Source organism: Balaenoptera ricei, chromosome 9 (assembly GCF_028023285.1).
Source record: "Balaenoptera ricei isolate mBalRic1 chromosome 9, mBalRic1.hap2, whole genome shotgun sequence".
Classification (NCBI taxonomy): domain Eukaryota; kingdom Metazoa; phylum Chordata; class Mammalia; order Artiodactyla; family Balaenopteridae; genus Balaenoptera; species Balaenoptera ricei.
Window position 1 is genome coordinate 99,071,006 of NC_082647.1, and position 17,849 is coordinate 99,088,854.

At 43.6% G+C, this 17,849-nt stretch overlaps 1 protein-coding gene across 1 annotated transcript in view; it reads right to left on the bottom strand.

The window, feature by feature from the left end:
* LAMB4 (laminin subunit beta 4) overlaps positions 1–17,849 on the bottom strand; it is a 112,110-nt gene that overhangs the window by 55,335 nt on the left and 38,926 nt on the right. The window contains 7 exon segments of the mRNA XM_059932538.1: positions 824–947; positions 1,725–1,834; positions 4,932–5,017; positions 5,020–5,095; positions 12,098–12,229; positions 16,415–16,565; positions 17,494–17,574. Coding sequence (XP_059788521.1) covers positions 824–947; positions 1,725–1,834; positions 4,932–5,017; positions 5,020–5,095; positions 12,098–12,229; positions 16,415–16,565; positions 17,494–17,574 — 760 coding nt within the window.

The window sequence follows — 17,849 nt, forward strand, 5'->3', positions numbered from 1 at the left end:
CAAATTTGTGAGCCACAACTACTGAGCCCGCGTGCCACGACTACTGAAGCCCACGTGCCTAGAGCCGGCGCTCTGCAACAAGAGAAGCCACCGCAATGAGAAGCCCGCGCACCACAACGAAGAGTAGCCCCCGCTCTCCGCAACTAGAGAAAGTCCACGCCCAGCAACAAAGACCCAACACAGCCAAAGATAAATAAATAAATGAATTTTTAAAAAAGAAGCCACTTAAAGAAATACTATGCATGCTTCCTAAGAATGGTAAGAGTACACAAGCATAATAAGAAAACGCTTATGATATAATAGGAAGTGAAAAAAATCCATGTACAATCTTGTCTAAGCACTCTGATTACAATGATATGAAAGCATAATATGCAAAAAATGGGAACTTGTAAGCTGATAATAATTAATGATTGGTGGAATTTCTCCCCAGACTTTCTGCAGTGCCAGTACACAGCAGTGGCTCCAGGCAGGGATGTGTGAATCAGGCCTTCTGGCTCTGATTTCTCACTCCTCATTCACTAGCTTTGTGACTCTGTGCCTCAGTTCCGTCGTGCGTAAAATGGGAATAATGACAGTACTTCCCTCATAGAGTAGTTGTGAAGTCTAACTAACAGAATATGGAAAACACTTCAAACCGTGGCTGGCACATACTATTCTGGATGATTTGCCATTGTTATTAGATGACCTTTATAAAGAGTAGGTGATTTTTATAATGAAACAAATACTTTTCTATTTCTCATGAAACACTTCAAAGTACAAGCCTACTTTTAGAATTAGAATGGAGCTCAGTTCAGAAGGAAGCACCCCCAAGGGTCTGTTATACTTACAGAATCAATTCAATGTGTGAATGAGCCTGGAATCCTCCTTCCAAAGGTTGGGAAAAATAGACATCTATGGAATACTGTACATCTGGTTCTAAACAGATGGGTGTGGGAAGCAGCACGATTCTGTATTAAGAGAAATAAAGCAAAAATTCAGTGACAAAAGTACAGTTATATAAGCTAAGCGGCCATCGAATTTGGTGTGTTTCACGTGTGTCGTGAAGTGGGTGCCACTGTGGGTTGGAGACCGGGTTGAGGTCCAGACCAGCTCAGGTGTGTTGGGTGGACAGTCAGTTCACACTCAGATTCTCTGTGGCTCTTCTGTAGGATTGTGCCAAACAGCAAAGCTTTGGAAACTGGCCGTGGTTTGTCATGACTGCTCTGGGAAAAGGATGGAGCAAAGGTCCTTCATCCCATCTATCAGGCTAATATCAACAGGGTCTCTGCTTTATTCAGCCACAAATCTCCAATGCAAAATTAGTGGTCTCAAAACTAGACTCTCAGTTGTTGAGATAACTCAAGCTGAATACTGTCCTCTTATTCTTGTAGCATTTCATTTTCTCACATCTGCAGGCATCTGGGGAATGGGAAACAAACATTCAAGATCTAGGGTCAGGATATCTGGGCTGGAGCCCTGGTTCTTCTACACATTAGCCGTAAGACTCGGGCAAGTTATCACAGTGTTCTCATTCTCAATGAAGACAAAACCTACCTCCTTGAGTTGTTAGGAAGATTCAGCGTGGTATTAATGTAAAGCACAGTGTAGCACATAGTAAACACTTAATAAACATTATGTCTGCTTTGATACATCTCTACTCTCACTTAGTCCCTGGATACAAATTCCTGATAGATGAACAACATTCTAAGAAACGTTCAACGTTTGAGGACAGGCCCCCCGCATACCTGGAAGCTGCTGGTAAAGGCTGAGGCTTTGGCTGTCGGGTCTCGCATGCACAGTGCTTGCTCCCTCCGGCCAGGTTAACCACCATCTGGACAGTCCAGTCATCTGCAGACTAGACAGGCATCACATAAGAGCACGTCCCTGCGAGGATGCATGCACCAACATGTTCCTAATGGATAGTGCGTGGAATAAATTTGCAACCCACGGCCTGCTCAGAAAACAGAATTTTGGAGTTGAGAGAAGAGGTTCACTCTCAGGCTCAAGTCGCTGGTGTTTGAATTGTGATCCAGGTAGAAAGAATATTGTTTCTGGCCATAGCTGTAATTCCTGAGTCTAGAAAAACCCTGGCACTCCTGACAGGTCTAATCTTTAACCTCTGCCTCCCAAAGAGTCGATTCAATCATCATGTTCCTGACTTCCTAACACCATACACAAAAATAAACTCAAAATGGATTAAAGAACTAAATGTAAGGCTAGACACTATAAAACTCTTAGAGGAAAACATAGGAAAAACACTCTGACATAAATCACAGCAAGATCTTTTTGAGCCACCTCCTAGAGTAATGGAAATAAAATCAAAAATGAACAAATGGGACCTAATAAAACTTAAAAGCTTTTGTACAGCAAAGGAAACCGTAAACAAGATGAAAAGACAACCCTCAGAATGAGAGAAAATATTTGCAAACGAAGCAACTGACGAAGGATTAATCTCCAAAATTTACAAGCAGATCATGTAGCTCCATATCAAAAAAAAAACAAACAACCCAATCCAAAAATGGGCAGAAGACCTAAATAGACATTTCGCCAAAGAAGACATACGGATTCCCAACAAACACATGAAAAGCTGCTCAACATCACTGATCATTAGAGAAATGCAAATCAAAACTACAATGAGGTATCACCTCACACCATCAGAATGGCCATCATCAAAAAATCTACAAACAACAAATGCTGGAGAGGGTGTGGAGAAAAGGGAACCCTCCTGCACTGTTGGTGGGAATGTAAATTGATACAGCCACTATGGAGAACAGTATGGAGGTTCCTTAAAAAACTAAAAATAGAACTACCATATGACCCAGCCATCCCACTACTGGGCATTTACCCTGAGAAAACCATAATTCAAAAAGAGTCATGTACCACAATGTTCATTGCAGCACTATTTACAATAGCCAGGACATGGAAGCAACCTCAGTGTCCATCGACAGATGAATGGATAAAGAAGATGTGGCACATATATACAATGGAATATTACTCAGCCATAAAAATGAATGAAATTGAGTTATTTGTAATGAGGTGGATGGACCTAGAGTCTGTCATACAGAGTGAAGTTAAGTCAGAAAGAGAAAAACAAATACCGTATGCCAAAGCACATATATGGAATCTAAAAAACACGGTACTGATGAACCTAGTAGCAGGGCAGGAATAAAGACACAGATGTAGAGAATGGACTTGAGGACACAATGGGGGAAGGGTAAGCTGGGACGAAGTGAGAGAATGGCATGGACATATATACACTACCAAATGTAAAATAGATAGCTAGTGGGAAGCTGCCGCATAGCACAGGGAGATCAGCTCGTGCTTTGTGACCACCTAGAGGGGTGGGATAAGGAGGGTGGGAGGGAGGCTCAAGAGGGAGGGGATATGGGGATATATGTATACTTATAGCTGATTCATTTTGTTGTACAACAGAAACTAACACAACATTATAAAGCAATTATACTCCAATAAAGATATTTTTAAAAAATCATCATGTTCCTGGATCACAGAACCAAAAAAAAAAAAATTCCTTCACAAAAAGATATATATTTCTTTCATATTAGTACATATACATTATTATATAAATTTATATTATATTATTAGATCTATTTATACGTATTTGTATAAATACATACATATATAGAGAGACATACACACACACATATATAGAAAGAGACAGAGAGAAAGACAGTGCATATGCTAATTAGCTAAACTCTGGAAGCCTTACAATTAGGAAAAGCTTTTTAAAGCTGTCAGAGAGGGCTTCCCTGGTGGCACAGTGGTTGAGAATCTGCCTGCCGATGCAGCGGACACGGGTTCGAGTCCTGGTCTGGGAAGATCCCACATGCCGTGGAGCAACTGGGCCCGTGAGCCACAACTACTGAGCCTGCACATCTGGAGCCTGTGCCCCGCAACAAGAGAGGCCGCGACAGTGAGACGCCCGCGCACCGCGATGAAGAGTGGCCCCCGCTTGCCACAACTAGAGAAAGCCCTGGCATAGAAACGAAGACTCAACACAGCCAAAAAAATAAATAAATTTTAAAAAATGAATTAAAAAAAAAAAAGCTGTCAGAGATGTGTTCTCTCTATACAAAAATTAAATATATTTATGTGTATATACACATATGTAAAAAAAAATGAGTTTCTTGTCATACTCACCAGGTCAAAGTTCCTTGAAGTCCTTTGCCTTTCATGTGTAAGTGAGAAATTGAGAACTATGTCATGTTAAGAGTTTCAAAGCAGAGCATCAGCTCTGGTCATACCATAGAAAGTGAGCCCTTCCAGAATGTGGTCCCTAGAGAGACTCCAGGGGCTCTGAGGCCACCCCCAGCCATATAAAATATTTTTCAGGGCAGAGGTCTGTGGGGTTTCAGATCATCAAAGAAAAGGTTATACAAAGAAAAGGTTAGGAACCACTGCTCTAGATCAAGTGTTTTTCTAATTTGGTTTCTCTTTCTCTTAGATATTTCTCAAAGGGTGGGGGAAGGCTAGAAAGGGAGCAGGCAAGAGGAACAGGCTGCTTTTAGCTTTTCTCTTGTTTCCTGGTAAAATCCAAGTGCAAATAAATGCCTCTACTGCATCCCTATGAGTCTGAATCTCTACAAAGGTTTATTACATTTTTAGGAAAAAAAAGTCCCAGGAGGGCAGGATTTGTGTTGTTTTAGTTATTTATTGTTCTTATACAAACATTCCATCACCACTTCCCTAGAACTAGTATCTTAAATCTATAGCCCCAGCTTTAGCTTCTCTCCACGGAATAAGGCGTGTGTGCATATGGCTGTGTTGCTTTAATATGTTTAGGAAACCCTTTGGTTTATAATGCTCTCCAGATGTTCGACTTTTTGCAAATCCTGTTAAGATGAACGTAGGCAAGATTGGAATGGAAACACTTAGCTCGAGAACGTATTTCAGTCAGCTCGGAACCACCACCGTAGAAGTGGAGTAAAGGATACCTGAGTTTCATAGTGAATGGCAACAGCAAAATCCATGGGAATGGGGATGTTCCCCACAGCAAATCTCAAGCCGGCCCCAGAGAGAACCTGGCAAATCCAGGTCCCGTCCACGTAACAGGCACGCCAGGAGCTGGCCCTCGGAGAACGACAGAAACAGCAGGCAGCTAGCCAGAGAGGAATAAACACAACTTTGCCTAGAGTGAAGGGCTGGAAGAGTTCAGGGGGGAAAAAAACAAAAACAAAACCCATGGGTTTCTTGATGTGTATATGATCCATCTGAGTCCCGAATAAGTTATTCCAACCAGGATACAGTCCAGAATACAGTGGAGAAAAACATGCTGAATCTGCAGCTTTGGAACATATGTTACTGTATAGAGTAATCACTTGGAAAACACTGTCACTAGCCAGTACGTTATGTACTCCACGTGTCATGTACTGAGTGATTCCACATTGGTGACCTTGGCTTTTCTCAGATCTGACTGTGGAGTTCTGGCTAAAATACGGAGGGCAAGAAAATATTCCCATGACTACACTTCATGGATTTTGCCTAATTGTGCATGACAATGATAAAACCCACCCAGATTTTTTTTTTTAGATGTTTCTTCCATGCAAATATGAGAAATGATCTTCTCCCATCTGCTTGGGGGCACATAAGTACAAAACTGCTCACACACTTGATTGATTAGCAGCCCTGCCGGTCTCAGTGCTGGATGTCAGCCTGGGGCCATCTGGACCCTATAGATAATATTTCCTTGATGACTTTTGCATCTGCCTCTCGACACTTCCAGCCTCCACCAGAATGCTGCCTCTTGTTAGTTTCTGCCTCTATTGCTGCAACAACCTCTTGGCTGTTCTCCCCGTGATCTCGCTAGTCCAATACATACCGCACACTGCTGCCAACAAGCATTTCAAACGCTTTCTCGCTGCCAAGAGTATCATGCCCAAATTACTTAGCCGGCAGTTCAAGTTGCTCTGTGATCTACCACAAACTGCTCTTCATTTGACAAATGTTTATTTAGTAACGATTCAATCCCCGCCTCTGAATCAGGAATGCATATACGAATAGGACAGATTCCCAGCCACAGAGGGGTTTAGAATCTTGCGTGGGAGACAGAAAGGTAAATAAGAAATGAGACGGAGGTGTATGTAAACTCATCTCTATGCAACGTTTTTCAAACTTTAAAAAAGTACTCTGGAATTTGCAACAGACACTGTAGGTACCCCCACCCCCACCCCGGGATCCCCCTTTACTTGGTTGGTATACACATCTCCCAGTTGCGTGTGTGCGTGTGTGTGGTTTCCAACAGCTCACAATTGCCCCCCTTCTCCGGAGAACTGCCCTCTCACACCCCAACTGCCCACTCCTACCCCTGGGGTAGCTCACAGCCAAAGACTGCCTGATAGGAGGTTATAAAAGGCTGGCCCTGTCGTCTCAAGGGGCAGGACAAATTTATCTGCAGTTTATGTTTCTGACTTTCTCTGTGGATCAATCCAAGTTTTGTTTTACCTGAGACCACCTCTGACTCTTTCCTCTTCTCTGTCATGTTTCCTTCACTCTCTTAAAGAGTTTTCCTGAAGAACACTGCCTTCATAAATTACATGCACCTGAATCCGGTCTTAGGCTCTGTTTCTAGGGCCGCTGACCTGAGAGAGTTGGTAGCAGACAGTGTGGACTCTAGATGCATTCCTGGACGTGGATCATTTACCGCTCGGCTGGCAATGAGGAACCCAGTGGGTAACGTGTTGATGACCCTTGTGTAGCAGCAGAGCCATTGCTAAAACAGTCATCTGTGGCCACCTGGGACAGGATAGAGGGCGAAGGGGAGGCACTGACTTGAGCAAGATTTCTGATACGGGGGAAAGAGTAGTTACAAGGACTGTGGACGTGGGTGGCTATTGTTGGACACCACTGACGCATTTGATGAAAGACGATGGCGGGCTCAGGGCAATCGATCAGCAACTTAGAGTCAAGTGTGAGAATCAGACGGGCTCCCTGGCAGCATTTAAAGGAACTCATCTCCTTTAGTGAGAGGGCAGGAAGAGCCAAAGACCAGGCACGAGACTTAATTGGTGGAGCTGCGGAACTTCAGGGAAGGCGGAGTTCTCAGCCTGGGTAAGTCACCTATGCCCAAGTCAGGCCCTCCCTTCACAGGGAAGCAGGGGCATCTTGAGGCATGGGTGATGCACATGAGAATCGTGAACCTTGAGGTTCTCCTGAGCACTCTTGGACTGTAGAAGTAATCCACTCACACTTATTCGAAAATAGAGGCCCCCCCCCCATCCTCGCCCATCTCCATCCCTGCCACATTTGAAGACGAGGCAGAAACCTCAAATGATGCAGGTACCTTAAAAGAAAACGTGTGCATTTCTGAGGATCTGCCCCTCCTGACCACGTGCCTGATAATTAGGGTCAAGTGGCAGCATGATCTGATGGGAAAGGGCTGGATCTCTGAGAGGGACCTGGTGAACACGAACAAGTAGCAACTGGGAGAGGATGGCTGGGCATGGGTCGTGAGGGGTGCCAGATCAAGGGGACAGAATATGAAATCAGGTAAGGAGAGTTTGTTGGTTTGGGGTCACCGGTGATAAAGGATTTAGCAGCCTGGCAAGGGCCCCGGAGCCCTGAGAGATGCTTGGCGAAAGCTGTGGTCCAGAGGAATGAAGCAGAGCTGCCAGAACTGCTGTAGCAGGCTGGGGAGGATGGGTTACAAGGCTCAAAGAACTAGGCATGCTTGAATGGATGTAAGCCACAAGGCTGGAAAACCCATCAGCTGACTACGCTCCGTGTCTGTTTTTCAAGACAGTGAGGAATGAACTGGTGACGGGGCCACCAGCATCACTGAGAAGCAGAGGATGGGGTACCCTCTGTAGGCTGGTAGGCTAAACCATTACAAAATTGAGCTCCCTAGTATCAGTGTGGTGGACAGGATCACAGACTATCAAGGGCTGGGGAGCATTTAACTCTCAAAAGCAAGATGGGTATAATTATAATGGTCAGCGAGGTTGGAATAGGAGACAAGGGGGCCTGACCTACAGGAATCTTCTGTGGAGACGACTAATAGAACATGATGTTCCTAGGAGCAAGACAGATGAGCAGTTGACAAAATATTGCTTAATATGTGTAATCCAAAGTGATCAAGTATGAACTGGCAGAAGGCTGAGTTCAGCCACCTCAACAGAAAGACATAATCCTTTCCCAAATTTATAGAGCTGAGCAAATTCTCAGACCCAGACCCCAATGACTGAATGAGAGGCCGGGTCCCAATGAGGAAAGACTCTTCAACACCACAGCAAGTGTTAATTCTCTCACTTATCTCCCAAAGAGATCTATGTTTATTTACTAGTCTATTGGGGAAGCAGAAATGCCTAGATCTTTCGAGGGCTAATGGATACAGGATCTGAGTTGATACTGATAACCATGTACCTGAAGTGCCATCATGGTCCCCCTGTTAGAACAGGGCATATGAGGGTCAGGTAGTAAATGGAGATCTGACTTAGGTTCTTTTCACAGTCAGTTCACTGGGTTTACTGAACCATTGATAGTTTCCTCCAATTCTTGTATATGCATTGGAATGGACCTGCTTAGCAGTTGGCATTGATATTAGCGCTCCTATAGTAGGAAAAGCCAAGTAAAACCTTGTGAAATGCCCACCCTCCATTGCCGTCCCCACCACCACCAAGCCAAGATAGTAAATAAAAAGCAATATTGCAAATCAGAGGCATTCTCAAAGTGCCACTCTCAAGACTTGGTGGTGGGTCTCATATCATATCCCCATTACAAATTTTATACTAATATAACTAAGTTGTAGCCCCACTTGGCAGCTGTCCTGCTGGAAGGAGTATCATGACCAGAGCTGGTTACCACCACCCTGGTGCATGATACGCAGTTATTGAAATGCAAAATGTGTTTTCTTCCATCTCCATGAGGAAGAAGAAACAGAAGCAATTTGTATTCGCTTGGGATGGGCGGTCGTGTATAGTTAGTCTTGCCCCAAGGCTATTAATTCTCCTGCTCTCTGTAACAGTATAGCCCAAAAGAATCTGGACCATCCAGATGTTCTACAAAATATGACATTGACTCCCTATATTGAAGGATAGTGAATTGGATCCCTTGGTCTAAGGCGATGTCATGTGGTGTCCCACAGTGAGAATCGGACACTCTATGGCCTTGGTCAGCACCACTCTCTGACAGCTCACAGAGTGTCTAATTCACCAATGTGGGAAAGCACAACTTCCTCAGCCCAAGGGATCCACTTTACAGTAAAAGAAGTGTATCAGTGGTCATGTGACTTTGGGATCCACTGTTCCTGCACAAACCATGCCATCCAGAAGATGCTGACCTGAGATGGCAGTGGGATGGGGCCCCTAAAAGATGCATTAGCTTCACTAGCTTGGAAATGACACCCTGTGAGATGGGGCAGTTTTCTTCTAGATGTTATTTACTCCTTAAACCAATGGTCTTTATGTGATGCTGTGTCCCCAGCAGGGAAAAAGCATGGGTTTGGGAACCAAGTAGGAGTAGCCAAGCTCATTGTCACTCCCAGTGACCATGAATTTCTTATGTTTGCAGTTAAAATTGGCACTGCATGCTATAGAGATCAATAGTATAATTCAAGTTAATAATTTAAATGTTTAATATTTCTTTACTTAGAATGACATTAAATAGCACATAAAAATATTTTGACAAGTTGAGAGAGACTATGGAAGAAAGTAAAAAGCTTTATACTTTACTACCTTCAAGGGCCCTTTCCCTAATTTCTGAATAAGGGGCCCTGCATTTTAATTTTTATTTTGCCCTGGCCCTGCACATGGGTCTGAGCATGCCAGGAGTGAACTTGAGTCTATGCTGTTAGTGTACTGCCTGGTCCCCTTTACTGGGCCACTCTATCTCGCCACCAGCTCCTGGGATTGTTGGTTGCTATGTCTCACCACTGCTCCCTTCTCTTGAGAATTGCCCTTGGCTGATGGGAGCCACCTCATCTGGGAGGCGATCTGCATCTGCCCTGGCAGCCTACAGCCATGTCTGCCTGACATGAGAAGACAGCCCTGGGGCCTCAATGGGGGACAACTCTGTGGTGCAATTTCTGCTTCACAGCTTCCCCAGAGGATCAGGCAAGGCTAGACTCAGGCAAGGCCTAGACGCCATCCTTGCCTCACTTTCCCCTCTCCCCAGCCTACTGCCCTCCACCCTGACAGGTTTCTCCTGATGAGTGCTTCCTTAGTAAAACACATGCACCCAGATCTCTGTTGTAATCTCTGATTGCAGGGAATCCAACCTAAGACAGTGACTCAGTGCGCGTGTGCGCACGCACACACACACACACACACACACACACATTTATATAAAACTGAAAAGTTTCACAAAAAAATGCTCCTGTTTTATATTCTTCTGTTGTACTAAACTGATCCAGTCAATTGATTTCATGACCTACTTACTAATAGGCATGACCTACGGTTTGAAAATTACTGACCTATGGGACTCCAGAGATAGAAACAATTAATTATGTCCAGACGTCAGGGTAGGGAATGTCAGAGAAAGATAAATCTGAATTGGGTCTTAAGGGATGACTAGAAGTTTTGCAAGTCAGTAATACAGAGGTGGTCATTTCAGGCAAGAGTCAGGAGAGGAGGCCGTGGATGCTTTGAGCAGTGTCTCTCAAAGTGCTGCAGGGACCACTCGTATCACTTGGGGTGCTCAGCAAACACACAGATTTCTTTTCTCCCCCCAAATGATCCAAAACGTGTGGGTTTTTTTTTTTAAATCATTGTGCCAAACACCTCAAATATTTAAATCCAAATGAAGATCACAAAATGTACCCATGTTTTCCTAAGTCTTTGATGGTTCCAATTTGAACCTCTTTGCTCTAGAGCAACACTACCTAATTGAACTTTCTACAATAATGAAAATGTTCTATATTTGCACTACCCAATACAATAGTCCCATGTATAGAGTTACCTGAAAAAACTTGACTAGTCTCACATTCCCTGATTCAGCATCTCAAGTGGAAGGCCCTAGCATCTGCATTCTAAACAATCTCCCTGGGCAATACTTATGCACAGTAAAATTTAGAGGTTCACTGATCTTTGCCACAGGGAGCAAGGGCACTCCCTACTTTTCTCTTTCAGGTGGACTTCAGATTGAGATGCCTAGAGTCAGAGAAGGCTTCATGGGCATGTGGCATGGGAACAGAAACAAGTAGAATAAAGAGCAAAGCCTCTGTGACTTGGTGTACATGGGCCTGGAAGGAGGAACACCATCTATGAAGCCTTCTCTTATCCTCTCAGTTGGAGGTGGTTCTCCTTAAGTGAAATCCGTATCACATTATGTACACCTCTTTATGATACTTACCCCACCCTGCCATGCATTCATTGTTTGTATACGTGGCTCATTTCCCCCACCACAATCTTAAGGGCAGGCTCTATGTCTAGGTATTTCCATTTCCATTCAACCAATCATTTCATCCACTCGAGAAAGTCTCTTATGAATAAGGAACTGTTTCAGCTGCTGGGTTTATGAACAAGACAGCTAACACCTGCTTTCCTTTGCTTTTCCAACATACCCCTTAATGCATATGCACACAGGAATGCTCAGTAAAGACCCGGGCATAACAAATGAACAAACAAACAAACAGGCCTAAATTGGCCCTGACTTCGAGTGAATACTAGTTGGCTAGCTACAAGGTCTTCAGGTCTCCTCTGGCCTTCTGAAGCCATCGGAGGCAGGGCCCTGTGGAGGCGGCATCACCCTGGCACTCACGCCGGCAATGACCAACTACATCCATCTCAGATTCAAGGGCATAGTCACACACCATCCCCAGGGACATTAGCATGTCCTTTCTTCTCTAACTGGGAAGACAGCCATTCCTCAAAACTGTATCTCTCCTTTCTAACATGGTAAGAAATTGTGAATTCAGAGTCTGACTCTTCAACTCTCCAAAATCTTATTTTCCAGAAATTTTCATTTTGTAGAGAAATAAAGCTATTGCAGTTTTCCCCAGAGGCTCGAATTACTTTGAGCTGGCTTCTACCTTTCCTTCATTCTATTCTTCAGGATAATAGGGCTTACACTGGCTGATCACTTACATGGGCCACGCATGGTTCTAAGTGCATTACCCGGGTTATTTGCTTATAGCACAACAGACAACGACCCTGAAGAAATGGTTTACCTCACTCTGCTCATCTGCTCGAATGCTTCGCTTCTTATTTCTCTTCAGTATTATGCTTCCTTTGTCAGTTATGAAATCATCTCCTTGTTGCTGGAAATACACATCACATGTAGGCAGAGCTGTTGCTAATATCTTAAAAAGAAAGGACAGTTTAAGTAACCAACAAAATTTCCAATTTTACCAGAGTTCAAGAGTTTCAGATTATACCATACTTTACAAGGTAATCATGATTCTCACTTAATAGCTTCAGGAAGCACACATAGAGGCAGCTTATAATTTTTTGTTTCTCTGTGAAAAGGGGAAATTTTTAGTGGTCCTAAGACTATGTGTTGGGTTTTCTTTTTAAGGGCTGCTCAACTAGTGCAGTTCTAAACTTCGAAAGCATTTCTTCTTTTCTATTGGTTTTGCGGTGTTTTGAAAATTAACAATATGCATGATATACAGATTCAAAGATTATTAGATGTTGTAATTTTAACACTCTCCAGACCAATTTCTCTTAGTTCTCATGGTTTGCAGAATCTGGTCTTAAATATTCCCATGAGAGATTATACCGGGGTAGCAAGATTCCACCAACCAAACTATTAAAACAGCAGAGTAGCATTCATGCAACACCCAGTTTCCTTAAAATCCTGGGTTTTATGGGACTGTTTTATATCATCTCCTTAGTCATTCAGCTGCCGACCCAGTTAGAATCTCCAATTGCTCGTTTCCAAATTCTCACTGTACCCTAGTCATCGGTGTTTGCTTGATGTTTCATTGTTGGTTTTACAGTCAAGGTTTTGAATTTCACAGGTGCTCTGCTTGTTCACTGTAAGCAGGCAGCCTTGAGGTCAGCTGTAGTCAACTTCAGGAACCCTCATACTCTGTGGTCACTATTCAGACTCTCAGCCATGCTCTCTGACCAGCTCCTCAACCTCTGTGATGAGGACCCTTTGGAAAGGCCACACTGGATTACGTTTATTTGTCCTCTTCATTTTTTTCTCTCTCACCCATTGTGTTCATCTTGTAAGACAAAATTATAAGCTACTTTACCACTTTTATACAGAAAACATATTATGGAATTAACTTTATATTATACTATATTAAATGCCATACCATGTTAAATTCAATCAATATTAACTTTTGTGACCACAGTTAGTTTCTATAAGAAAGCAAGCCAGTGTTTCCCAAACAGTGTACAAATCACCCGGGGATCTTGCTAACATGTAGAATGGATTCAATAGGTCTGGGTGGGGCCTGAGAGTCTCCAAGTCTAATGAATCCACAAGTGATGACACTATTGTTGGTCTACACACCACATTTTGAGTAGCAAGGATATCGCCATAGACTGAAGGTTTGTATCCCACTGCCCCTCTCCCAAATTCATATGTTGAAATCGAATCCCCAGTTGATGGTATTAGGAAGTGGGGTTTGGGGCAGGTAATTAGGATTAGTGCCCTTATAAAAGAGGTCCCAGAGAGCTCCCTTGTCATGTGAGGACTCAGCCATCTAAGAACCTGGAAGTGGGTCTCAGACATTGAATCTGCAGGCACCTTGACCTTAGACTTCTCAGCCTGCAGAACTGTGAGAAATAAGTTTATGTTGTTTATAAGCTACTCAGTCTATGGTATTTTTAGTAGCCCAGACAAACTAAGAAAGATTAGATAGATAGATAAGTAGGTAAATGATAGGTGAACAGATACATGATAGATAGATGATAGATAATAGGTAAACAGGTGATTGAGAGATGATAGACAGATAGATAGGTAGATGTAGATACAAATATAGATATCTTTCTGAAGACCCACCAAGAAAGTTAATTGTCATTCTTCTTAGCTCTCCAATTTGAGTATTAAAACAATTATTTGAAAGCTGGGGTCTTGGATTCATGTCCTTTCATGTCTCCATCCCCATCCTCTCTCTTCTCCCTGAACCTTGCCCCTTTCTCCATCCCTGTCTGGACTACTGCCCCCTGAGCCCCTCCACCCCAGGCTCCACTTCTGCTGGATGGTGTCCGTAAGGGCACAGAGGACAATCTTCATCACGTCATGCCTTTGCTCAGAAGGTTTCAATGAGTTCTCATTGTCCCAAGAAGAAAATTTAGCCTCTTTAATAGGAGAATCTAATTTTCTCTTCCGGTACTTCTTTCCTATATAAACTTTCTGTTCTACCTGCAAATACACCTGTGTTGTTTCTCCTCTGAGCTGTTACTTAGAACTTTTCTGATTGGACTGTCTTCTCCCCTCATCCACCAATGGAAATGCTCATGGATTTCTAGTCTCAGGCCAAATGATTCTACCCGTGTGTTAAGCCCATTCGTAAAGGATCAGTCGTGGCTCCAAAATCCTAATGCACTTTTGGACCCCCCTTGTTGTATGGCACTGCTCCCATCCTGAGCTATCTATGAAAAACATCAGCTATGGTTAAAAACTCCTAGAGAGCAGAGATGCTAACTAATCCCTTTCTACGCCAATCTTAGCCTGGAGCTCAGCATTATGCACCTGGCTATAAACTGGGGTTCCTGTGACCACCCGCTCCTTGAGTTCGATCATTTGCTAGAATGGCTCACAGAACTCAGGGAAGCACTTATTTATATTTACTGGTTTGTTATATAATAAAGGATATGATGAAGGATACAGATTAACACTCAGATGAAGATGTACATAGGGTGAGGACCGGGAGGATCCCAGACACAGGAGTTTCTGTCCCTTTGTGGCTGGGATGCACCACCCTCCCAGCACACAGATATGGTCACCAGCCTCGAAACTCTCTGAACCCAGTATTTTGGGAATTGTATGGAGTCTTCACCCCACACGCATGATGGATCATTACCTCAATCTCCCTCACCTCTCCCCTTCCTGGAGGCTGGCGGGTGGAGCCAGAAGTTTCAAGCTTCTAATCATGGCTTGGTCTTTCTGGTGACTAGCCTCCATCCTGAAGCCATCCAGGAGCCCACCCAGAGTCACCTCATCAGAACAAATGACACTCCTATCACCCAGGAAAGTCCAAAGGATTTGGAAGCTCTGTGTCAGGAACCAGGGTCAAAGGTCAAATTAGAACAAAAGATGCTCCTAGTGTTCACATCCCTTAGAAGATTACAAAGGTTTTGGGAGCTCTGTGCCAGGGACCAGGGGCCAAGGTCACTATGTATATACGTATATATTTTTTTCCTATTATTTCATGATAGTTTTAGCCTAAATATAAATATCAATATTCTTTTACCAAAGCTTTTTTTTTTTTTTTTTTTTCAGTTACCATCATAAACCTGCAATGCTAAAAGCAATGAAGAAGAATCTAGACATAGGATTGCTTTATCTTGACTCCACCCACCGCAGTTGTGAGTCTAGGTCCGGACAGTGCAAGCCTCCTTTTCTTGCCCTAATCTCGGTCAGTAAAAGAGCAAATTCCAAGCCTCTTAAGGGGTATTTTCATCCCTCCCACCAGTCGTGTCCAGATAAGGAAGAGACCTCAGGAAAAGACTTAGTCACTGGAACCTCGAATGAGTTCCCAATTTTCTATCCAAATCCTGTCTCCAGAACCAACTTTCACATGCCTTCTCTCCTTGAAGTCGTTCGCCTCACATTGCCTTCTCCTTTGTCAGATTCCTGCTTGTGGCTGGAGTCAAAGGCATAAGAGTGTTATGGGAGGCTAACTTGTATTTTCTCTGATGGGTTCAGATGCCTGCGTTTGCCCCCCTCATAACACTTTGAGATAAATATTTTTAGGGAGCATCTCCCGCAGGACTTCTGACTTGTAGGGAAAATGAAGCAGACCAAGCGACATTTCCAATCACACACTCCTATGAACAGCACTGAGGACTGTTAATCCGAGATCAGCTTCAGGAGGCCAGCGAGCACATCTTACACTTGGTTCAGTACTGTATTCATTCATTCATTAGCAGAGATCCCTGGCTTCCTACTACACACCAATCAGAGTGCTCGTCACTAGAGCAACAGTGGCGACGGGGTACACATCCTCCCTTCCCTCTCACGGTTTATAGTGTTGTCAGGGAGACAGACCAGGAAATGCTCAATAAACACACTCTATCTGATGGGTACCTTGAAAGAGCAAAACTCAAGTCCATTTCATCACAACTTAATGCAATTCACACTTCTGTGCCAGGCTCTGTGCCAGAACAGGGACACAAAGATGAACAAAATGCAGACTCTGCCCTCAAGACTTTATAGAATCTGCAGTTCCATGATAGAATCCACTCTGCTCTGTGTTTGTGGACAAAACCACTCTCTTCCAGGTAACTTACCCATGATCTCAAGGGTGTGTGTATTTACCCACACCCCGTCAAATGAAGTCTGTAAAGAGAGTCAATGAAATACGAACCAAAGGAGCCAGTCCCTGGAGTGGCGTGGCTTCCTCTGCCTCGTAGACGTAGAAATTCAAAGGAGCAAAGAAATAGCTGGGCGCTGGCTCAGTGCAGCTGCGACCTGTGACATGCGGACGACAATCACACTGCCCATCCTCGGGTGAACACCTGAGGGAAAACAAACCCACCTCATAAAAAACACGTGGAGGAGGGACGAGTGTAAGATAAGGGCCTTGGGGGTGCTGGGCTAAATGCCCCTTGGGTTTGGGCCCATTCTTTGAAACCATCAATCAACCATTCTGGGGAGGATGTGGAGAAACAATGGATCTACAGGTCTGGTATTTTTGTTTGTTTGTTTTTTAAACTTTTTTTTTTATATTGGAGTAGAGTTGATTAACAATGATGTGTTGGTTTCAGGTGTACAGCAAAGTGATTCAGTTATACACATACATGTATCTATTCTTTTTCAAATTCTTTTCCGATTTAGGTTGTTACATAATATTGAGTAGAGTTCCCTGTACTATACAGTAGGTCCTTGCTGGTTATCCATTTTAAATATAGCAGTGTGTCCATGTCAATCCCAAACTCCCTAACTATCCGTCCCCCCGACCGCACCACGGCCACCTTCCTCCCCTAGTAACCATAAGTTTGTTCTCTCCATTCTACAGGTCTAGTCTTGACAAGCAAATCCAGATCAGTGAAACCTTGGTTGCCACTTCTCTCCTCAGAGGCTCTCTGATTCTGCTCTAAAAACCAGGCAAAGGAGAGTGCAGGACCTCTCTTTACAGGCTGACAAAAAGATGGAGTTTTAGGCAGGTCAGATCACACATTTGCAGGCATCTTTCACACCCCCTCGGGATACCCAGGCAGTAGAACTGTTATCTCACCCGTGGAAATATCTGAAGTGAAAGAAATCAGTTGGGCTATCGTTAATGTCTCAAGATCGTCGCTTTTCAATGCCCTTTGCTTGTCATGGAATGAACTCCTTCACCTATGACTATGAGCATGTCCAAATGAAATGTGCTTTTATTTATTTGATGGAAATGGGAGTGAGGAATATTGCCACAAAACTTAGTCATTCATTTTACTGACTTACACATTGGAATAAGCATCTCCAATATCACAGTCACAGGGAGAACATCCATGGAGGTGATTTTCCAGTCCCCAGTATCCAACCTACAAAGAGAAAATGCTCAGTTGATTCCAGCCTTCAAGACATCTGCTGCTCTGAAGTGTAATATTAAAAGCACTATAGTTCCATCGATGCATAGCAAACAGCCATGCAGCCTGAACAATCACACAGTAGCTTGCTTGCCTACGCACTTGGTAATGCACACCTCCCATTTCCAGGACTTGAAATGAAAGGGACAGGGGGTTTGCCTATGTATTGCTTTGAATGGAAATGCAATGGATAATCAACAAGGACCTACTATATAGCACAGGGGACTCTAC